At 51.6% G+C, this 24,440-nt stretch overlaps 1 protein-coding gene across 2 annotated transcripts in view; it reads right to left on the bottom strand.

Moving 5' to 3' along the window:
* Positions 1–24,440, bottom strand: part of Itpk1 (inositol-tetrakisphosphate 1-kinase) — a 134,391-nt gene that overhangs the window by 20,883 nt on the left and 89,068 nt on the right. For both annotated transcript variants that reach the window (XM_075947667.1, XM_075947668.1), the window contains exons 4-5: positions 15,989–16,106; positions 339–437 (exon numbers count right to left, since the gene is read on the bottom strand). In XM_075947667.1, the coding sequence (XP_075803782.1) occupies positions 339–437; positions 15,989–16,106 (217 nt within the window). The remainder of the gene's footprint in view (positions 1–338; positions 438–15,988; positions 16,107–24,440) is intronic.

The raw sequence follows: 24,440 nt of genomic DNA, 5'->3' as shown, positions 1-24,440 counted from the left end.
GTCTGGGGGGCAATAGGGAAGGTAAGGAACTCGTAAAGATGCCTTAGGCAAAAGGCACAAAGGGCTGGTGGGACCTAAGGAGATGACAGTCACTGTGTCAAGCAGTGCCTGTGCTCAGGGTAACATGGACAGAGGACCCAGGCCAGATAGGAAGAGCCCCTTCCCCACAACCTGCAAGGACCCTCTCAAGGTACAGGTAGAGGTTGAGACCCAGGGCTGTGGCTCTTCTTGTATCCAGGGCCTTCGACTGCTTCAAGCAAGCTCAATACTAAGGGAACTGTAAACACTACTCCTTCCCACAGAAGGGATGTCCACCCCGGAGTTTACGGTGTACATACTGAAGGGGAAGGCCAGGCCATTCTGCTCCAGCAGCCTCATGGTGTCATCTCCACACAGGCTTGTGAGCTCCATGAAGGGCGGTGAGCAGATCCTGTCATCTAGGGCAGAGGGAGTCTGGTCAGCACACCCTTCCACAGTCACCCACTACAGCACACCCCTCCACAGCCACCCACTTCACCCACCCCCAGTCCCCGACTCTGACAGTCTCCCCACTCTACAGCCCGGTGTGCATGTGTGCACAATAAGCCCGGTGTCGTTTTTCACATTTTCTGCCAATACAAAAATCCCTGATGTTTTGGTTATGAGCCTAGCCTTTAACGGCTGAACCATATCTCCAGTGCTCTGTCGGTATAAAATTCTTATAAGCTAACTGGAAAATGTGAGGTGCAATGAAAGCTCCCGCAGTTTTACAGCTATAATTACTAAATTCTAAGTCTTTGAGTCTATGTTTACACACAGAGAGCTATCTAACCGAATGCCATTTTGTACGCTGAAAATTAACCTGATGCATTGCTGTGGCCTCCTTAGCTCGGTAGCCCTTTCCCCCATCAGTTTCTTGTTTTCCTGACCATCAGAGACAATCGATGTCACGGGGTTAGCTCTGAACATAGGCTCTGCATTGTGCTGATGGCATCCCAAACACCTTTATAGCCTGCGAAGTCACCCTCCAAGGAGGAAACTGAAGTCAGATGGAAGGCTAGCCCCTCACACAGATGCATCAGGCTCCCTCCTCAACCTCTGATGTAGGAGGGTCATCATGTGTTACTTTCATTGGTTAATAAAGAAACTGCCTTGGCTTTTTGATAGGACAGCAGCTTAGATAGGCAGAGTAGACAGAACAGAATGCTGGGAGAAAGAAGCAGAGTCAGGTAGACGTCATACTTCTCCTACCCAAGACGGACGGTGGCTAGACTCATGCCGGTAAGCCACAGTCACGTGACAATACAGATATTAGAAATGGGTTAGATCAATATGTGATAGTTAGCCAATAAGGGACTGGAGATAATGGGTCAGGCAGTGTTTAAATGAATTCAGTTTCTGTGTAATTATTTTGGGTAAAGCTAGCCGGGAACTGGGCCGCAGCCCGCCGCTCCTTTTACAACAAACCTCCTACTCTCCCTGTACCTCTCGATAGCCAAACCATGCACCTGCTATGCCCACGGGTCCCAGAGGGTGTGGCTGTCATCTTTGATGCTCATTCTGTGGAATCCTTTAAAGTATTTTATTTATGTGTGTGGAACAGGGCACGTACATGCGGTGCACATGTGTGAAGATCAGAGAACAACATTCCCAGATTGGTTCTCTCCTTCCCTTATGTGGGTTCTGGGGATCAAACTTAGGTCTTTAGGCTTGGCGGCAGGCACCTGATCTCACTGCCCCCACCCCCCCCCCCGCCACTCCATGAGTTCTAACACTGTTGGACTGGGGGCAAAGTCATGGAAGCCGGCTTATATAGTATTCATACTTCCTCATGACTGGTAGGAAAGCAAATACATTTTCAATCCCTACTGATTATTTAGTTACTTGTTTGTTATTGCTGCTTCTTGTCAGTCCCCATCCCTGAAAAGACCATGAGCTCTCAGGAGGTGGGATCACTCAGGACAGGGCCTAGGGACTTGGGAAGGCTGAGTGTTAGTGGAGCAAGGGTAGCCCACTCCCCACAGACTTGGAACCCCAGTCCAAAACAAGCCAGCAAGTGCTGTCCCAGAGCACCTGGCCCCATGGCCCATCAGCATGGTAAATCAAGATTCAGGCTCATCTTCCTCAAGAAAAACACCACTACGGGCCATAGTAAGAGTGTTTTCCTCCTCCTCCTCCTCAGCTCATTCTCCTTGGGCAAAGTTCAAACTCCAAATAGACGCAATGGTTTGGGGGTGCAATTTCCTGGGGACCCTAGGAGGCGATCTAGAGCCAGTGTTTGAAGATTACTCATGCTCCTTCGCCTTCATCCTGTGGTACCTGGAGTCTGGCTGAATAGATTTGGCAAATGCTCTGTACAGGAGCAGCACAGTCCCAGGAAAGCAGGCTGACCTAGCGGCCCACGGGTACGGGGCTATCCACTGAAGTGTACGGCCTACTCTCGGCCATACCGGAAGGCCCTTCCCTCCACAGCTGTGGAGGGAGGATGAAGACTATACCGGGGGCTTTGTGCCCCATGGCTGGGATGCTCACACCCGTGGCCCAGGACTTGGCCCCCTCCTTCCTTTCAGGAAGACTCAGAGGCTGCTGGGAACCTACCAGCCATGTTCTCTAAGAGTGCACGGTCTCCCCGCAGCAGAGCTATCAGAGTTGGCGAATCGGCCTGCCCTTCTGAGATCTCAGCATCTTCCCTGCTGTGGCCCATTCAGGCTTTTTATGGCAACACCTCCATAAACTCTTGTTCTGTGCCACACACAATTCCACAGTCACTCACTGTGGTAGTCTGAATGCAACCAGCCCCCATAAGCCCACAGGGAGTGGCACTACTAGGAGGTTGGCTTTGCTGGAGGAAGTGAGTCACCACAGAGGTGAGCTTTAAGGTTTCCTATGCTCAGGATACCGCCCAGAGTCTCAGCTGACTTCCTGTTGCCTGCAAGATGTAGGACTCCACGTCTACCTGCACACTGCCATGCTCCCATCATGACAATAATGGACTGAATTTCTCAACTGGAAGCTGCCACCCTGACTAAATGTTTTCTTTATAAGAGTTGCCGTGGTCATGGTGTCTCTTCACAGCAACTGAAACACTCACCCTCATAGGGCTCCCTAAGGAAGCACTCCTGCCACCCCATTAACAAATGAGAAACCGGCAACAGAAGTGAAGCTCTTTGCCTGGAGCTCTACAGTGAGCAAGCAGTGTAGTTGGGGGCTCACGCCAGTGGCTCGACCCCCAGGTCTGAGCTTCTGATCACAACCGGCCCGCAGACGTATCCTTGAGGACGACTGACTCAGACACTCACAACTGGACAAAGTACAGAGAATGTGTCAGCAGAGTGCTCAGCTACAGGTGGGACACTGATGTCACCCCCTCCGAGACCACCGAGGAAGACTGTCAAAGTCATAGGCTGCGGAGGACTGAGCAGCGGTGTCTTCTGCACAAAACAGGGCCTCTGCACTTAGGAGCTCACGGTGGCTGTGCCTGCACAAGACCTAGATGAGATCCAGCCAGTCAAGAGTAGGGGAGGAGGCCTCACAAGCACCAACCCCTAACTGAATAGGTGTTGGCAGGTGACAGCTTCTGGGGGAGGGAGTAACAGGCGTGGTCAAGAGTAGGTCATACATGTCAGCAGAGAGCCCCATGCCCATGAGTACACGGCTGCAAACGCGGGACTCAGTGAGGAGAGAGAGAGAGAGAGAGAGAGAGAGAGAGAGAGAGAGAGAGAGAGAGGAGGGAGGAAGTTGGGGTGTGGTGGGGTGGGGAGACAGATGGGGATGGATCTGGGAGGAGTTAGGGGAAGGAGTAGAGGATGGATATGATCAAAATACGTTCTTAAGAAATCTCAAATAATTAATTAAAATGTTTTTTTAAAAGAAGTACCCACTGAAAGCCCAATCCATGTGTCCAACAGCACAATCCCCACCCTGTGCAAGTCTCCCAAGACGGCTGCTTCAACATGTATCCATGGAAACCAACTCTTTACTCCACAGAACCCCTTCCATCACAGATCTGTGGACTCCATCCCCTTCAGTTCCCCACAATCCAGAAGAGTAACTCACACAGGTTAAACTGTATGCCCTGCCGAGGTCCCGGAGTTTCTGCCCATCCGCTGCAGTGGGACTCAACCTGAACTGTCCCTGTGCCCAGGCGTGTGCCCCATGCTGCATACATTCAGGAGCTAATTTGGCTATTAAATTGGCTGTTGTGTCTCAAAACACTTTTCTTCTTTAAAACAGGTCCAAAGTGCAAGACTACGGACACTTTTGGGTGCGCTGATATACACCTACCAGTCTTTGGTAGTCCAAGGTGGGAGGATTGTGAGTTCAAGGCTGCCTGGGCTACATGGTGAAACCCTGTCTTTAAAGAGGGGATAGTGCTTGAGGTGACTCAGTGTGTAAGGACTCTTGCTACCTAGACTAATTCCCATAGTTCGATCCCTGGAGTTCATGCAGAAGAAGAGAACTGATTTCCACAAGCTATTTTCAGATTTCCACATATGTGCTGAGGCATGTGTGTGCACAGACACACACATACGATAAATAAATGTAATTTCTGAAAAGGGGCAATGACAATTAACTGTAGCTGTTGTCACGACTGTTCTATTCACTAGAGAGTTACGATTTATCCCTCACTATACATAATTTATAAACTAAACTTTCATGGTGCTGGGGATCAACCTGGGGACTCACAAAGGCTCAGTACTCTGATACTGAGCCTTACCCCTGGGACCGTATGTTAGAGTGCACTGTAGGGGTGTGTGAATAAGGAAAACCACAGTGAACCCAGTGCCCAGCACTGTCTGAGGCTTCAGCCAACTGCTGGGGGGTGGTTAGAACGCATCTTCCATGGGTTAGGGACTGTCACAGAAGTGGGAAGCTATGCCATCATCTCGACAGATGTCGTTATAAAGCATCTGAGGTGCAAGAGAGAGATGGACATCCTAAGACACTGGCTCCCCTGCAGAGGGCTAGGTTCAGTTCCCAGCACCTACACAGTGGCTCACAACCATTTGTAACTAAACTTCCACGGGACCTAATGCCTCTTCTGACCTCCACAGGCACCAGGACTGCATGTGGTACGAAAGACATACATATACATACAGGCAAAACGCTCACACTTATAAAAGCTAAGAAAAGCATTTGATAAAACCCAACAGTCTTCATGGTAAAAATATCAATGAACAAGATGCAGAAGGGGTTTCTGTACCCCCACTGAACCCAAGGTGAGGGTAGAGAAAGGATGAGCATCCATCTCTTCCCAGAGGTGTTTGAAGTTCAGATGAACTACACAGAAAACAGGCCACATCCAGCACCGGACAGATCAGTTAGTTCTGCCTTTCGGAACTCCTGAATAGGTAAGAGGTGAGCCTGGGGAGGACGAGGGGCCAAGAAAGAGAGACACACTCACCTACTGATGCTCTAGTTCATTTAGCCAATGTGGAGATGGCTATCCACACCCTGAACTGCTACCTGTCCTAGGCCTCCTCTTGGGAAAGGACACTGGGATCAAGGTTGTACCAATGCCATGGTCAGTAGGGGCTCCTATCATAAGCTTGGGCCCAGCTGCTGACTTGCTACCACGAGATCAGTCTTGAGTGAAAGCAGTCTTGCAAAGCAGACACCAGAGAGTATTCATCCTGTACTGCCCTGGTGGCCAGAGTCATTCCGGCGCACCTGTAAAATCACATGGTGGACTAGAAACCATTACTATTTGCATCTTGGTTTCATCCAGCACAGCAAAGGATAGCCTCTATTACATACAGCATCAGATAAAACAGTGGTACCCAGGTACAGAGGTCAGATACGGGGGGTGGGGGGTGCAGGGGGCTGGAAGGAAACAAAACACCTAAGGGGAGTGCTGAGGTGTCCCTGGAGGTAGGGTGTGCACATGACCAATATGAGGGAGAGCCTAGCTGAACAGAGCTGGGGAGACACAGTAATGGGCTCCCAGGCAGAAGCAACAGCCAATGACAAGGATGCTCCTGGGATCAGTCCGTAGGTGAACCCAGAACCCCTTGCTGAGCTGGAGGTGAGAATGGGTCCAGGCCCTGCAGTATCAGGGCAGGAGTTTTAGCTGTCCACCTCCTCAGTTCCCAAAGATGTACCCACTGGCGGAGGAAGGGGAAGCATCCGCAGAGGCTCTCCAGGCTCAGTCACGGGAAATGCCGGGTGTCCTCACCAGTGGCTCTGTTCCCCAACGTGAGGGTTGAATAAAAGAATTTTTGGTAAGTCTGTGCTGGGAGCCGGAGAGGTTATTTCTGGCTCCCGGAGGAAGGGTACTGTTGTTGATTTATCTGTAGTCTTATTTCTGGACGGGATTGCTTTTTTTGGGTAGATGGTGGGTTGTCTCCCTGTAAGGGCTGTAACATCAGCCCCTGAGAAGCTCTGAGGCTCCCAGCTTCCCACTCTGCTGTTTCACACAGACAGCACGAGGCTGGAGGGCCCTTGGGGAGGGGCTAGCCCCAGCTGCTGGCTCTCACCAGCCCAGAGAGGAAACTCACACAGGAACGGCACTGGCACCCAGGTCACACACAGTGTCCTGTCCACTTTGCAGGTAGCAAGTGAGTGGAGAAGGCACAGAGGATGTCACAGGCACCGCTCTCAAGCTGGCCAGCTTGACTTTAACCCAGAGCCAAACCACTCACTAGGTGAACCGTTGGCGGATGCTGAACGAGCAGAATTGGGTTGTGAGGAGCACACAGCCCGTGCCCAGCTGGGGGGGACACAACGTCCTAAGTCATGGTTATTCACTGATCCATGCCCAGGTTCCCAGGGCGTGTCAGGTGTCGGAGTTCAAAGTCAAGAGCCCAGCTCTCATTGGCTGGCCTCAGTGTATTTTTGCTCTCATCTTTGCTGTTTTTTAATACATGAATTTTTCTTTTTCATTTCTGCTTTCATAGAACACTGCCATCCCTTCCATTCCTATGATTTTGTATCTTTGGCTGTTTGACTGGTGAAATCCCCCCTCCCCCGACACGTAGTGATTATTCTCTATCACAGCCAACGTCAGGGACATCTCTCCTACATGTGGCTCTTACATGTGGCAAATTGCTTCTACAGACTGAATTCCCAGGAGTGAGGTTTGGGGGTCCACGGGAATGGACGTTTCTTTGGTTCTTCCACACTGTGTCCCCAACGGATGGAAGTACTACATTGTGACACCAACCACGAATGCCCATGCTTTCCCAGCCCTGGCTGGTCCCCTCTTCAGGCAGTATCTGTTTTTTTTGGGGGGGGGGGATGCGGGGTAGGTTCGAGACAGGGTTTCTCTGTGTAACATTCCTGGCTGTCCTGAAACTCATCTTTAAACCAGGCTGGCCTTGAACTCACTGAGATCCACCTGCCTCTGCCTCCCGAGTGAAGGCCAGGCAGCCTGCCAGAGCTTGGGTCCCTGCTCAGTCGCCTGGGGTGACAATAAGTCACCCCTGTATGTGTGCAGAGCTGCAGTACAGCTGGAGGAGGAAGTGCGCTGTGTGTGACATAGAAGAGACAAGTCAGCAGGCAGAGCCTGGTGGTCTGTCCTCAGGCTCCTCCAGGGCACAGGGAAGGCACACTAGGCTCCCAGGAGAGAGGGCAGTGGATATGCTCAGCACTGACCTCTTTGATGCTCAGGATTGGGAAACTGTGGAGACCAAGCCATCTGGGGGAAGAAGGATCCCCCAAAATAAAAAGTGGCAGTGGTAATAAGCATTACCGGAGGCCCCAGGGCCAGTCCTGTGACGGCCACCTGTGCGTCCAGCCAGGTCACCACACCTCTCTCTTACCTGGGCCCCCATCTGTAAGATGGGACAGTTACGTCCCTCACCTCCTGGCCTGCTGATGGGTCACAGGAGGCTACACATTCATGCTGGGCATTTGGGAACTGTCAAGAAGACAGTTGCAATATGCTAGCACCCTCTAGAGGGCATCCGGGGTGCCCTGTTTCAGCTCACACAGCACCCTATTATCTAGGCCTGCTCTGCTAGGGCAGGAGACTAGCCCTGGACTTCTTCCCAGCCATAGCCAGCCTCTCTTCACACAATCCTCTGCCCCCAACTTGTGGCTCCCTGGCATCTGAGGCCTCCCAGCAATGCCTTGCTGCTGTAGGTTTCCTATAGCTGGAGACCTCAGCTTGCTTCTCAAGCTCTCTCTACTGAGGTAGCTCACACTAAAGGACTGTGCCCAAGTCCTGGGGTTCACATGGAAGCCCCAATCCTCTCAGCTCAGGGAGGATCTCTTTAATGAGGTATCTAGCTAAAATGGGGTCACCAAAATTGGCCCTAGTTCAAGAGAACTGGTATCCTTAGGAGTTCAGAGCTGAGCGTAGTGGCTACTCAGGGAGTTGAGGCAGACAGAGTACAAGCTCAAGAGACGCTGCCTCAGAATTTAAAGAGAGCAGAGGTGCCGAATGATAAGAGCACAGGCTATCTTGAGAACTAGTTCCTATACGTGCAGTCACTATAACTCCTAGGAGGGCAACTGGCTGGGGTCATCTGGAGCCATTCGGGGATGAGGGGGAGCATTCCACCGCGGCCACAGCTGCTGTTCTGCTCCCTAAGGATTCAGAGGCCCTAAGGCCTCTGGCTCCATCTCCCTCCCTACTGACAACTACAGCAAAACTTGGCCCCCTGGCTACAGGTAAGCTACTGTGTATGTGTGGGGGGGGGATGCCACTGCAGCTGAGGGAGCAGGACGGAGGAAACAAATGCCCAGGGTGTGGCATTTCCCAGCAGTGTGACCTGAGGAAGCATGCCACAGGCAGTTGGGTGAGAGGTTTGCCTCCAGATCAAGATGGTGACCTGACTCCTTCTCTGGGAGCCATACAGCTATTTGCATTGAGAATGTTCAGAGCCCAGGAGGGTAGGAGCCAGACACCGGCTGGGACAGGGCCAGACATTCCTGAACCCTGACCAGCTGCTGGAAATGTGGATTAGCTCAATGGCAGCTGTCCCCACTGATTTACGGTCCTCCTAGACCCTAAATGGGGCTACCCCCACTCTGCTCCCAGCTTCAACTCCCGAACTGCTGCAGCCCCCGTGTCTCCAAGACACATAAAACAATGCTCGAGTGCTCTCTCTGCAGGATTCTTCCAGGAAGCAGAGATGTCAGGTTGGCCGCAGCACAGAGACCATGCTCGCCATGAACAAAATGGTATTTTTAAACACTATTCTCCATTCCAACGGGATCCTAAATAGTAAGAAAAGGAGCAACAACTCTTCTCTCAACCCCAGAGAAGAGGAAACTCCATGGAGGATTCATTCGAACAGAAATACCAATGGCCAAGAAGCACAAGAAGAGGTGCTAAGCCGTCTAATCGTGGTATTAAGATGAGACAGGCTGGTTTGGTTAGACAAACTGTTTAAGGGTAATACAGCAAGGTCTGCCAATGTGAGCACGTTTGGAATCTCAAGCCAGAAATCCCACTTCTGGAGATATACTTTTTACAGAAATATGGAGAAACATCGTTAAAAAAAAGTTAGTCCAAACAAAATTGGATAACCCTATGCACCCAAATATTCAAACAAATGATGACTGAGTGGCTTAAACGCTGGAATATCATGCTGCTTGGAAAAGGTAGGCTCGCTCTCCCTCTTTTTAACACTGACTCAGAAACATGACAAGAAGGGTACGAAGGGGGTGCAGGCTGTAGCAGTGTATGTGAGTGTAACCCGGCTTCTGCCTATTTTTTAAATGTGTATAGATCTCACATATTTCTGCAAATCATGAAGACCCTGGAATGATGGATTTCAGGGTAGCGGCTGCTTCTGAAGAGCAGTTAGGGCTGGAGAGTTGGCTGAGATGTTAAGAGCACTAGTTCTAGAAGACTCAGTTTGATTCTTAGCACCCATATGTCAGTTCACAACTGTCTGCAACTCCATGGGCACCGCATGCACACGGTGCACAGACATACATGCAGGAAAAACACCCATATGCATAAAACAAAATAATTGATTGAAAAAATATTTGAGTCAGCAGCATGGAAGGTCCTGCAGGCTGACAGAAAACTCAAGAAAAGATGTCTATTGCTGGAAGTATGGAGACCTTTGGGGGCAACCTGTCTGGAATTTTCGAGTGTACTGGGTGGAGCTCTTGCTAGAAGCTTCACAAAATGGGGGAGGTGGGGACCACTACGTAGATGGCTAGACAGAAAAGTTTAAGAATAACTATATTTTATTTTATTGATTTTCTATATTTCCATTTACAAAATCGAGGTGGATCTCATAATAGGGGTCATGTCACAATTCACTTAGCACTCCTGGAATAAGACCCAACACATCTGACACCCCCCCCTCTGCTGGCACCGCCCGAGGCACCAAGTGAATGAGAGGGTGCAGCACTGGGGCTACAAGGGACAACTCAGCAGGTGTCACAGCCGCAAACACAGCTGTCCAGAGCCCTGGTGCTGCGGAAGTCAGGTCTGGGGATCATGGGGAGCAAGTGTCTGCGCTTTCATCCCCACACAACCGATTTCTTTCTATAGCCCTGAATTCTCTAGCGACTTCATCTTCTCTAACCAAAACTTTAAAATGGCTTCTTTTCTGGCTAGACTGTCGGTATTTAAAACTCTTTCAACTCTGCTTTCTGTTCCCAAGTCTCATTTTAATTCCCTGTCTTTCCCCTCCCGCAAGGCTACAGCCCTTAACATGGGGGACACAGAACACAGAAGGAACACAGCCTTCTTTGGTTCCTGTTGAACCTGGGTGGCAATGGGAGCTGCCATGAACAACGACTCCACCAGGTTGGTGAACAGGCACAGCTTGGACCTGATGGGTGGCAGTGGCCAGCCTGAGGCTATGCTCCCAGGTGATCTATCCACAGTGTACTCTGGCCTCAGGGCCAAAGCCCTGCTCCCTGCAGTAACATAGGCTGCTCCAGCAAAGAACAAATTATATTATTTTCCAGTAACTACAGAGGGCAGGGATTTGGTAACCAACCACTTGTAGAGCATCTAGTGGACATCTGGGGCCCTCTCCGGTCAGAGTCACTTTTTATATTAGAGGGTGCTCACTCCTAGGAACCAGGTGGCAGGGGCCCAATCGGATGACCTGGGAATTATTAACCATAGACCCCAGCATCTGTACGGCACTATCCCTAACAGCTATAGAGTTGGGCAGGCACGCAGGAGCCAAAGTACCCTTGTGGTTAGGAGCCAGGCTCAGGAACCCTGGCTAAAAGCGCCACCCCAAACCTGCCTCCGGCTTTCCTGGAACCCCGAGTCATCCAGCCCAACATACACAGGTGCACTCGTCCCTAAAACGGGCAAGCCTTCCTGTAAGAGTCATCTCGGGAAGAGCCACCAACCACGCTGTCAGACACACGAGCAGCCAAGCGGCCGCCTGAAGCATGGCTCATGGCTCAGAGCGGGTGGACGACGGTAGCTCTCCTAGGATGAACAGACGCACCCTCACCCACAACACCCACCCCTCTTTAGAGAGCCACTTTTTCCAGAGCTCTAAGCTACATTCTTCTCTTTCCCCTTGGTGTCAAGATTACTCAATTTCAGTCCTGCTTCCAAACTGCCTCCAAGATGAACCATGATTAAATTCCCATAAAACCACAGGCAAGAGAAGATTGCTTGCACCACGCACGCCCCTCCCTGGGGAGGCTAGTGTCCGGGACAGGCCATCTGTCACCTCCCCAGCTCATGTGGGAGGTTACGGGAAAAGGAGGGCAGGAAAGGCCAACCTCACCCAGATGTCCTCGGAGACCTAAAAAGGAGCCTTTTCCCCAAGACCCTTCATATCTATTATCCCTGAGGACAAGGACACAAACCCACGCCATCCAGTGACACTCAGACGTTTCTCACACATGGCTTCAGTCAATTAGATAACTGGCTAGAGCTATGCCTATAACGGCTCAGCCTGGCAAGCAGAGCCAAGCCTTGGCTTTGGGGACTGTGTCTCTGGACCCTGGCCCTGTGTGGCACAGTGGGTTGTCCCTGTGAGAACTGGCCTTCAAATGCATGCATGGTTTGTCATCGCGGCCTCCGCCTCCCTAGCTCCCCGCGGCCTGCGTCAGGCAATGTCATGTTTCTGGGAGCTTCCACCATCAGTCTAAGCTGAAATAAGGCTCGGGGTGGCCTGTGCCTCTGCCCGAGGGGTGGGAGTGGTGGTGGATACAGGCACAGGTGTAGGCCCGTCGCCAAGTGACTATCTCCACGGATAGTTATAGGAATGAGTCCTGGGTTAGGCCTGGATGTGTCATGCAGGAGCCGCCCAGCCTCACATGCTCATTGAGGGAACTGCTGTTGAGCTCAGGGGCAGAGGCCACATCCCACACGGGCCAGGAGCTCAAGGGCCATTCCAAATGCCATTCGTCCATGAGAAAGGCAGGTCTCCAAAGGACGAGCTCACATTTTTGGTGTGGCCTGGCAGATGAACTAGTGTTCCCTCAGATTCATGCCAGCCCTTCTAGATTTCAGCTGGGCAAACAGCTGCCCAGACTTATTTCCCGACTCCCTTGCAGCTCAGCATCCAGCTAGTTCTGGCCACTGGGAGAACAATATCTTGCAGCTTCCAGAGCCTTCTGAAAAGTAGGGTTTGTTCCCTTTTGATCCCCATCCTAACAGTTAGATCTCAGGATGTGACGGCTAAAGGCTCAGCCACCGCTGTGGACCAGGAGGGCCATGCAATCAGAGAATGAGGTTCTGAAGCTGCCTGTGTGCTCATCCTCTGGGCCTTTACACAGAACAAGGGAAGCCCTATTTTACTTATGCTTTGCTGTCATAGCAACTTAGGTTTGAGTCTGGCGGACATAAGGCAGAGAACCATCTGTCTGGCTTCCCTTCCCAGCCCTAGGACATGAGCTCTGGGAAGGTGAGGCTGAGCCCATACAAGGCACTGACTATATAAAGGCGGTAAGATGGTCTGGTGTTCTGACAGCTGAGGCCAAAGGCCTCCTGTCACCCTGATACCCTTTAGGGCATGGTTTTCCTAGGGAATGCTCTGCATGGGGATGATAGCCACATACGTGTGGACACTGGCCTAGATACTATGTTATTCTTGGGGCGTCTTCCCCAGGGGCCACAGCCATCTTCCTTCCCTAGTCCAGGGAAGCCAAAGGCTCTGCAGCAGCCTCTCCCAGCTCTGGCTTCCCTGAAGGCTGGGTCTCAGAGAACAGGGAGGGCCGCCTCAGCCTGGGGGTGCTGGCAGCTTAGGAAGGGCTAACCAAGCCCCTTCTCTCTAAACAAAAGCCCTGTCGTTTGCATTGCTATAATTATCTGAGGGAATTTCAGGGGTAATTATGGTCGTTTACAGCAAGCCTAAAAAGGGATGTGTTCCTCCACGGGAAAGCTGGGTCTGGGGCACAGGCACAAGGATGCACTTCCCGTGAAGGGTCCCTGCACCTGCAGAGGGGCTGGAGAGATTCAGCGGGGAGACACCAGGGGCACTGCCGTGGAGCCGCCCCCTGCTAGCAGGAAAGGGCTCAGAAAGGCCAGGGCCCATTGCCCTCCTGGAAGAATACAAGCTAGCTTGGTGCAGACAATAAGGAAAATTCTGGGTGCAGCACTCAGCCTCCCCGCTCAATACTTCCTGCCAGTCCAGAACCATTCATGCTTTAGGGTACAGTCAATGGTTCTCACAAGCCCTGGCAGGCCAGGCCCGCCTGGGAGGACCTACATAAATCCCCCTATCTTGTGGCTTCTAGGAGACAATGCCTGGGACTGTGGCTCCGGATCCAGCAGAATGGCTTCTGCCTGGTGTCTTCCTTCCAGTGGCCTGTCTCCAGCCTCCCAAGCGTGTGCTGATGTGAGCCACTATCAAAAGGTCTAGAACCTAGGTGTCCCTCACGGGGACGGTTAAAAGCTGCTTCAGTGTGTCTATACCAACCTGTTGAGAATTTCATATCGCTCATTCAAGCAACACAATACTGTCTAGAAACAAAAACCAAGTTCCCACTCTGCTCTCTGGCTTAGCATTCTCAAAGTCCTTCATAAGTCACCATCTGCCAGCTTCCTTCAATGCCCTCACCACCCTCGTCTGCAGGCCAACCCACGGCATGCTCAGGCCTTGCCTACCCCAGCTCTGCCCACTCAGAGAGGTTCTTCTCCACAGGGACCTAGGGAAAGGAGTCCTCCTACATTCCTCTGAATCTAAGTCACTGTGTCCCGCCCCCACCCCAGAAAACTCTTAGAGCCCACAGTTCCGTACTTGATGCTGTTGTTCCTAACACGCTGCGACCCTTTAGTACAGTTCCTTGTGTTGTGGTGACCCCACATTAAATTACTCCAGTGCTATGCCATCACTGTAATGTCGCTACTGTTATGAGTCATAACGTAAATATCTGTGTTTTCCCATGGTCCTAGGAGACCCCAATGAAAGGGTTGTTTGACCCCAAAGGAGTCACGGCCCACAGGTTGAGAACTGCTGCTGTAGTAAAACAAAGAGTTAGCTTCCTGAGGTCAAGAAGGCCCGGCCTAACGCTCAGAGCAGTTCTGGGCAGATGGCCCACTGCTGGCCTTTCTAGAACTTCAGCCCACTGAAGCGCCCCCCCGCCCCAGCAGGGTGAACTGTCATTCACGAAGAAGCCTGAACTGTTGGCTTGAGGCCCACTTCCATCTTAGACAGAAACATAAGCACTAGAAAGCGGTGTTTAATAAAGTCTTATCTAGGAAACAAGCTAGGATGTCCCAAAGGCTCAGGAAAGAGACCACCATCTTGGGGGCACAATAGGGAATGCCCCAGGTAGCAGCAGGATCCACCCGGGGCTTGGCTACCCTGTCACCTAACCACTGGGTTCTCCCTGGAACACTCCCCAGACATCTTCAGACCAGACTGTCTGCAACCTCCCAGCAGGCTCCCTAAGGCAGCTTCAGCACCACAGCCTGGCTCCTTGACCATGAGGTGCATGCTCGAACCAGCCCTGAGATGTCCTTGAAATCAGGGTGCAGGGACCCTGATTTCCCACTCATTAAAGTCTCCAACAAGTCCATCTGTGTCCCTGCCAGTGTCGCCTGCCACGAGGGAACACAGCCAAAGAACAGCCCTGCACTGCACTGCCTGGACTTCACCTTCGAAACCATGAGGCAATTAAGCCTTCCCTTTCCACAGAAGGCTTAGCTCAGGTACTTTGCTATGGCAACAAAAAGCTGTCTAATGCGGGCTCCAGGACTCATCTGGAAAATGGTCAGGATCACTGTGCCCAGCAAACAGCGCTGACAGAATACGGGAGGCTTCAGGCCAAGCATGTGGTGCTTACCCGATAAATGGATGCTCCCATAGCCCAATCCCTTTATTCAGTACTACCTCTGGTCCTGTCTACCGGACTGAGCTCACTGGCCCTGCCCCCACAGCAAAGGACCATTAGAGTCAGGGTTCAAGTCAGCTTAGGCCACAGACATGGTCTGTGTGAGGGGCAGTCAGGGGTGAGGGTGGGGAGTTCAGCAAAGAAAGAACTCTGTTGCTTAGAATGAAAACAAAACAGTTCAGCCGGGGACAGACTAGGCAGCTACCTTTCATGAGGGTCTTTCTAGAATGTCGCTCTTACAGAAACACACCTCGTAATGGCCGTCTGCTCTCTTTTGGGGCTGTTCTGCTCCCCCAGTGGGGTCAGGTGGGACAGAGAGACAAGACCTCTGGAGACGAACCAGCAGCTGGCAGATGTTCCACAGGCAGGGGAGGCTCCGCCCAGGGGAACAGCCTGTACCCCATGATGCTCAGCAGCATCTCTCTGCATCTGATTAGAGACCTGGTTTCCCCTTGTCTCCTTTGCCCTGTTACATAACTCCACTCCACGTGAGTGGTTCCGCACACACGCCTGTTCCCTGACCACAGTGCTATCAGGACACCTCATCTCCCCCCAGGGGTTCAGCACAGCAAAACCCTTTGCAGCGGTCAGAACTCGAGAAGCATTCTTTGGCTTGTATTTCTTAACCTTGGTTGCAAAGGAAAACATAGTTCCTCCCTACCTATGATGGCTGCCCCCAGAACTCAATTCCCTCCTGTGCCAAAGTGCTCAAGACAAGATCCCTTGCCCTTCCTCGGACATTAATAACCCATGACTGCAGAGGAGGCCGAGCCACATGTGTCCATACCTTTCATGTAGGCCTCAATCTTGCGGATAAGTTCGTAGGACTTGGAGCGGTCTAACAGGGTCCTGATGGCGGGGAGGGGGTCCAAGACGATGGTCTCGGGGTGAGCATCAATGTACTCCTGAAAGAAAAGCCCACTGTGGTTAGAGGGGGGAGGAGGCCGCAACAAGAGCAATGACAGGGCTGTGCGCCCACAATCCTCCATGAATCTGCCCTTCTCCCTCCTTCCCCCATGACATGACTTTGATTAAACTAATAAATGCCCAGAAGAGGACATATGACCTTGCATCTGTCTACTCAAAGGCAGGCTTGGGGTCTGGCTGGGATTCTTCTCTGCCTCCTGAAGGAAGAAGCACAGAGGTGTGTATCTGTGCATAGGCACAATGGAAACTTAAGCAGAGTGTACCTAAGGCCCGAGCGCAGAAGGGGAGAGCAGTTGTGCTCTGATGAGGTCATGTGCCCCTTTGGTAAGAGTTCTGTCTGAATCCAGACTTGGTCCATCTGCTTGGTATGCTCCATCAGAGCGCCAGCCCAGCCTACCGCACCAATGGATAAGGAAATGTGTGACGAACAGGACTATGCCACTTACTCCGGCCGTACCACTAGGTGTTCAACCTTGTTAGAAAGGTGTCAGCCAGGAGGACTTCCCCTCCAATATGGAGCCGTTTTTTGATCTCAAGGGAAACTAGGGTAGGGGACAGCCTTTGAAGAGTCTGCCATCATCCTGGAAGGAGCCGACACTTACATGGGAGACAAGACGCTATAAGACAACTCAATAAATTAAAGGCAGAGGGGCTGGGGAGATGGGTCAGCCAGTGAAGGGCTTGCTATGCAAGCACGAGGATCTGAGTTTAATCCCCGCGTCAGGTGAAAGCAGGCAGGCAGATCCCTAGGGCCTGCTGGTCACTCAGCCTAGCCTACTCGGCAAGTTCCAGAGGAGTAAGAGAAAACAAGGTGGGCAGTTTCAAATGAACACTTGAGGGTGGCCTCTAGCCTACACACACACACATGCACACGCAATATGAACAAACACAGACACACACGCATGCACACACAATACGCACACACAGACACGCATGTGCGTGCACACAGACACACACACGCATGCACAGAGAAACATGCACACCCACAGACACGCATGCACACACATGCACACACCGACACATGCACGCGCACACACATGCAGACGCACACACGCATGCACACCTACATGTACAGAGACACAAACATGCACACATGTGTATACACCCACCAATAGACAAGAAAAGCCACTCTGTCGTGACTGCATGAGCCCTAGGCAGAATGAGTCAGAGCAACTGTTGACATATGGAAATGAGACTGTCCTTTCTGGCTCTTCACATTTATAATTTGAAGGATATAATTACAAGATGCTGAAGAGGGCTTCAGTAAAAAGGCTGGGCTCAAGGAAAGCCCTTCCCAGCACCTGTGAATAAGGACCTATTTGGAAATGGGGTCGGGTCTTTAGCCATTATCAAGTTAGTGGGCAGTCGTACTGAGTATGTGTGAGTATGAGCCAGAACCTCCCTTGGCCTTCAGGCGGAACTAACCCTGCTAATATCTTGAGTTCAGAATTTCAGTGCCCAAACTATGATAGAATGAATTGCTAAGTCACCAGGCTTATGGTCAAGACAGCCCTGCCCCCATCCCCCAAAAAATAATCACACAAGTTCACTTTATCACCGCTGCCTTCAAGCCAGCCCCACCCTGGTCCACACCCCAGGCTGAGGTTAGCAAAGGTCAGAGGAGAAAATACCCACAATGCTGCTTCTCAATAAGCTTTATCAACACAGAAGGAGCCATTGAATGCTTTCTAAGAGAGCCTATTTTTGTTCCTAGTATCACTTCGAGAGCATCTAAGGCAAAGCCGGAGTCATACTCACTTGGTCTGCAACTGTCCTTCCCATGAACTCACACAGGACTTCCCTTCTGTCCTCTCCTCTCCCTCTCTCCCTTGGATGTGCGCCACCTGGGGAGGCCTCTGTGTTGGCACCAACTCTAGTATAGAGTCTAATCAGTGCCCACTCCTGAGACTGACGCCCTTTGCCCCGTGGCTGCTTATACAGCTGCTATGCAGATAAATGAAGAATGGCCAATAGGCTGCACTGCTTTGCCCACTGCCACTCTCTCCTAGTCTTGGCTTACCTAGGTGCTGTTCCTGAGCCCTGCTTCTCCCATGGGGGCTTCTCGTGGGCAAGCATCACTGCTTTTCCTCATGGAAGCATGCTGACACACAAGCTCACCACTCACCGGCCCCCCTCCTCCCTATCCTGCTCAGAGACTTCAAAACATAACTCAAGTGCCAGTGCTGGGGTGTCTTCCAGGTGCAGCAGACACCCCAGTGAATAGGAACCTCTACAGCCGGTTCCCAACTCCTCCACAGTCTTAGCCAGCCCTGAAAGTCCCAGTCAGTCCTTCAGCACTTGGGAGACAGAAGTAGGCAGGATTTCTGTGAGTTCGAGGCTGGCCTGGTCTACAGAGCGAGATCCAGGACAGCCAAGGCTAAACAAAGAAACCTTTTTTTGAAAAACTTAAAACAAAACAAAAACAAAAAAACCCACTCCCTCAAACCCCTTCCCAGGCCACTGCTTCCAGAAGCACCCTGGTGTGTCAGGAAGAACACGTGACAGGAACCTAGGCAGCCAGCCGCTGGGCTTCTCAGGATCTCTCAAGATATACCCGGATGACCCTGGAGGTTCTTGTACGGACATCCCAGGAGTCTGCTGGCTAGAGAAACCTGAGGAGCAAAATTCCAAGGCCACATAAGACTTCCCTAGAGAGGGCGAGAGACTGTTTTCTGGTAGTACTGCAGGTGTCAGCAGGGCTGCATGCACTTGCTGTCCCAGAGACTCACCACCCAGGGGATGATGACCTGTTCTCCCCAGCAACTGAAGCCACCTAAACACAGATGTGCGTTTCCATGCCCCAACAAAGCTCATGTGGCCCCACGTTCCTGCACCAGGACAGAAACCTTTAAATAGAACTCAGTATCACCGAGGCAGGAATTTAAGCCAAAATCACAAGAGAAAGAAGCCACATGAAACCAGAGAGGGAAACAATCTGACAAGCAGGCGCCAACAAGCTTGGGCCTGGGATGAAAGCAGCGTTGCACACAGAAGAATCTCTGCCCGGGAGAGCAGATCTCTCTGGAGACGGAGAGGGGCAAAGGCTTTTCCCAGCTTCCCTGCGATCACAGCACGTTTTCCTCCGAGCTTTTCAGCTCATCTATTGTACGGAGGGCTGCACGCACTTTTCACAAGTCTCTCAGAATTGCCAAACAAATTGCTGGAAGAAAGACTCAAATCATCGCCATGGCAAATGGTAAACACCCATTCCCTTGGGGAGCTGGCCTGACACGAGGGACCAGAGTGAGATCCTGAAGAGAAAGGGAGGAAAGGGAGTCTGGCCTTTCCACAGAAATGGACATCCTGGGCCCAGTAGGGTCTGGAGGAGGCAGAAAGTTCCACTGTCAGAGGGATAAGGAGGCAGAGGCAAACTAGGTGCCCACTCGGAGCACAGGCTCTCCAGGGCCACTGATGATGCCCTTAGGGGCATTGGTGCCACACTATGGGTGGGAGAAGACAGTTTTCCCACTGCAATCTGAGAAAATGAGCGGACTGGGGGAGCACCAGTTGTACTACATCTCTGCAGTCCCCTGGCAGGGAGACAGACCTTGCTCTCCAACAGAAAGTACCACCAGAAGCTCCAAACTCAGATCTGGCCTATGTGTTACAGTTAGATTTTGCCAACCCAATACAAACCTAGACATACTTGGGAAGAAAGAGTTCTCATTGGAGGACTTGCTCCCACCAGACTGGCCTGGGGAAGCAATGTCACATCTTGATTGTTAACTGACATAAGAGGGCCCATCCCAGCCGGGCGGTGGTAGCACAGCCTTTAATCCCAGCACTCGGGAGGCAGACGCAGGCGGATCTCTGTGAGTTCAAGGCCAGCCTGGTCTACAATAGCAAGTTCCAGGACAGGGTCTAAAACTACAGAGAAGCCCTGTTTCGAAAAACAAAAGGGGGGGGGCATCCCACCATGAACGGTGCCATCCCTGGGCAGATGAGCCTCAGCTGTTGAAGAAAGGTAGCTGGGCAAGCCATGGAAAACAAGCCAGTAAGTGGCTTTCCTCCATGGTTGCTGCTTCATCTCCTGCCTTTGGGTTCTTGCCTCAGCTTCCCTCAACGACGGATGATGGACGGTAACTGTAACTGGAAACAAAGCCTGCTCTCAGGCTGCTGTTGGCTATGGTGTTTGACACAGCAAGAGGAGGGAACTAGGACACATCCTCCATGCCCGGAAGCAAGCCTGCAGTCCCATGATGTGACTGACCTCAGCTCTGGATAAAGCAACCCTGGGGAGCTGCTGGGGTCAGCAGACAATCAATGCATAGAGGGCGGGTAGAACACAGAATAAAGGAATGTTCTGCATTTTGCAACATGGGACTCAGCAAACCTCTGGGCTCAAGTCTCTGGGCTCACCCTGTCCCTACCCTGAAGACTCTCAAGATCACCAGCTCTGCACTGGGGAGCTTCCCCAAGAGGTCCCAGGCTCCGAAGGACATATATGAGCATAATCCCACCGAGTGCTGTTGCAGAGACAACTCCTGCAGAGACCAGCCCATGGCTCAATCTAGCAGGGGCTAGCATCCAGAACTTCATTTGGCTCCAGGAGGAGACACACTGGGCATCTTGGCCTACAGGTCCTAACCATGGGCTCCCAGGAATCAGGAGATAGTGTTTCAGTAGCACCTGACCACCAAGGGAACGGCAGGAGTGACTCCCAAGCAGAGCTGAATTGACTTCCATTTAACTGCTGAAGATTACTCTCACGGGAGCCTTTATGAAAAGGAGGTGACTCTGGGCCTTCTTGGTGCCATCTTCCTCCTCTCTGTTCCTCTGACAGTCATAAAGGCTGGCCTTCTTCTGTACTCCTCCCAGGCTGGGTGAGAACCAAGAAAGCTTTGGACCTGGACTTACCTCCATGATGAATTACTCCTAAGATCATATAGACAGGCTTCTCTCATACCCATCCTACCACAGAGGTCCTGTTCATAGCCCTCTAACGAAGAAACCAGGGCTCAGAGCACCTCAGTGAAAGAAGGTCCCTATGGGATCCTGGCTCTGACACCAGGTTCACAAGAGAACCTGGCTCCAGGAAGGACAGCTCAACTGCATCTGGACCAACACTATTCAGCTCATTCCAAGGAGGAAGGCTTTCTCGCGTGCTGCAACGGGGCTGTGGCCTGCAGCCTAGTGGGTGTACAAACTGAAATGTTCCCATGTCAGCATGAGCCAAAAAGAATGCCCACAGGGAAAAAATGCACAGGGAGGTTGCGTCTTCTCTCCCACTACGGGAGTCCTGTGGATCCCTTAGCCCAGTCTGTCTTCTCAGAAAGGAAGTAGTATCTATGCCAAGGTTCCCAGCCCCGGATTAAGACTAACATAAACGAAGACAGAAGCCCTTGGGAGACTGCATTAGTGAGTGGCACTCCAGATTGGTAATTATTAGGAAGATTCACAGGGCACAGGCAAGGGACCTGTGCGGGATTCTGAGGCACAGGACTAACATACATATGGGCAGGGCAGTAACGGAAACATACTGAGAAATAAGGAGACCACACGGAGGGAAGACAATGGGACTCCAGCTGGGTGAAGGACATCATGCTGCAAAGGTGCACTCTGGTTCTATAGAAAGGGAAACCTGGCTTCAGGATGCCAACGCCATGTGAGATTGAAGACTTAGGCCATAGCACACAATGTTTTGCGGGAGGACAAATAGTGGATCTTCCAGCAGACCAATGAAGCTGTAAAGTCAACCCACTGCTGAGAGACTTGACACCAACCAAGGCCAAGATCAACATCCCCCAGGCAGTGTTTTCCCATCACCTGCCTGTTCACCACAGTTCCAAGACATTCACACAGTTGCAAGTGTCTCGGTGCAGGAGGGCATGTCCAGCTGGCATCAGGCCTAGTGTAGGCCAGAACCTTGGAATATACAGTTAAATCCTGGAGCCAGGCTTTCAGAAGCCAAGGGACAGTTAGGCTGCACACAGAATATACCAGGGGTTAAGGCACCAAGCTTAGTCATTCACAGTGTCAAAGACAGACCCTGTATGCGGCCTGTATTACCAGTCCCTGGTGTTTGGCCAAGGCTTCTGCCTTCTAATCATTTGCAGATCACGTCTTTCAGCCCAGCAGCACCCAGCCCGGACCCAGCCTAACACAAGGACCCAGAGGCACCATTCAGTCTGAGAGAACAGTGGAGTTAAAAAAAAAAATGGCCTGTAACCTAAGTTAGTGGTTTCTCAGGTGCCATAGCTGCACAGTAAAAAGTTTTAAGTGACTTATTTTTAGGATCCAGACATTTAGGTTGTAATACGCAGAACAAACCAGAAAAGGTTCCTGGGCCCCTATGCTGAGTCAGTCCTAAGGCGTACAGATTCAGAAGCCTGTGGCCTTGTTACCCTGGGAGCACAAAGCGTGTGGTTTGGGGTCCCCTGCTGTGAGCCGATTAGGTAAGCTCACACACGTGCCGGGACACACAGAAAGCAAGGCCAAGGTCCTTCAGTGACAGACATGAGGCCAGACAAGGCCATGCCCAGAGCTGTCTTTTCTGGATCTCCACACACTCTGGTCTTGTCTGATGTGCAGAGAGCTTCCTGTCCCACTCTCTGAAAAGGCTTCTCGGGAGAGTTCAGCTTCCGGTAAGCAGACATTTGTATTCCTGACAGCTCTCTCGAGTCTGAGCACTCAGCCTAAAGCCTCCTGGTGGACAAGAGGCCAGCCCCTAGGATGAGGGGGAGGGTATAATTTCCACCTATTAAACTACATGACAATAGCCACTTCCTACCTACCATTATAGAGATAAAGGAATCCTAAATGGCGGTGACTATAGGGCAGGGATTATTGATACAGGGGGATGCACGGTGAGGGGCGGGCACAAGTCTGGCCATGAGGGAATATGGGGGAAGGGGGCTTCTGAGGCCACCAATGCTGAAGAGTCAGGCATAAGTCAAGAGCAAAAGGTTATTTCAGGCTGATGCCTTGGAGAAGGACACTTAACACATCTGTGAACCAGGCACAGCTGGGGTGGACATGGGTCTCAAAGAAAAGTTCAGGCCAAGGTCCTAGCAACAGAAGAGCTAAGGAGTCTGGACCTGATCATAAAGAAATAAAGCTGGGTGATGGTGGTAGCACATGCCTTTAATCCCAGCACTCGGGAGACAGAGGCAGGTGGATCTCTGTGAGTTCAAGTCCAGCCTGGTCTACAAGAGCTAATTCCAGAACAGGCACCAAAGAATCTATAGAGTAACCCTGTCCCAAACAAACAAACGAACAAAGCAATACGGTCCCTGGCCTAGGGGAGAGAAGTGACCGAGTAGGACGCACCCTAGCCAGCCCAGGGTCCTTTGGCTGCCATATCACTACGTAGTCTGTACATAGGTGCAAAAGGTCCCTTTAAGAGACAAGTTCCGCCCAATCCCGCTCTCTTCCCGCTGTTATTGTAATGAGCTGGTCTCTGCCTCTGTTTCCTTCTTCCCTTCTCTTCCCCCTTCTCTCAATAAACTTCCACTTAAGCAGTCTACATGGTGTATTTGTCTCTCGCCCGCCATGAAGCCTCTGGCTCTCACCGGCCAGGTCCCTCTGGTGCAGAAATTATTACAGTGACCAGTCTAGCACTCTGAAAGGTCACAGCTCGTGCAAGAAAAACAAGCCTTGGTAGTAAGTGAGATGCAGTGTCGGCCTTGGACATGTGGGCTGGACTGCACATTCACAGAAGACTGGGGGTTTCTTGGATGCTGACTTTTTACACCAACACCATCTCCTGTTATTTGGGAGAACTGACAGAAAGGACAACAGAATCCATCTGAGCCCTCCCTGTTCCTCAGCCGTGTTCACTCTCAAGGGCAAGGTGGGGTGGCCAGAGTCTGACAACACAGGATGCAGAAAAGACAGGCCATGCATGATCCCCTCAGCACAGTGAGGAACAAAGTGGTCCAGCCAAGTCCATTAGATCAGCCAGCACAGCCCTTCCCAGGGCTCACAGTACCCAGGAGCAAACCAGCAGACAAGACTGCTGGGACCCCACACCTTTTGCAGGAGGTAGCTCCAGGCTGCATTAGGAAATGCAGGAGCGTTTGAAGGAGGGACTGAAAGTGGTAGACCCTGAACAGAAAGCAAATGGAAGCTGCAGACTCAGTGTTTCTACTGAGTCTCTACATATTCATCCTACAGATCTCTCTCGCGTGCATAAGGAAACATGTACGAGGGTATGCAGCTTACTTCCAAAGTGTGGTCAGAAAAGTTTAAAGGCCAGGAAGAACTACCTGGTCAGTGAAGTAAAGCCACTCAATGTACAGACAGCCCTCAACAAGTTGGCCTGCAGGACTGCCAATGAGTTCCTAGTGGCCATGGGCTCCCTGCCCTCTGCG

This window comes from Microtus pennsylvanicus, chromosome 14, assembly GCF_037038515.1.
Source record: "Microtus pennsylvanicus isolate mMicPen1 chromosome 14, mMicPen1.hap1, whole genome shotgun sequence".
Taxonomy (NCBI): domain Eukaryota; kingdom Metazoa; phylum Chordata; class Mammalia; order Rodentia; family Cricetidae; genus Microtus; species Microtus pennsylvanicus.
Note: the sequence above shows the minus strand (reverse complement) of the source record. Positions and strands in the feature narration are given on the sequence as shown.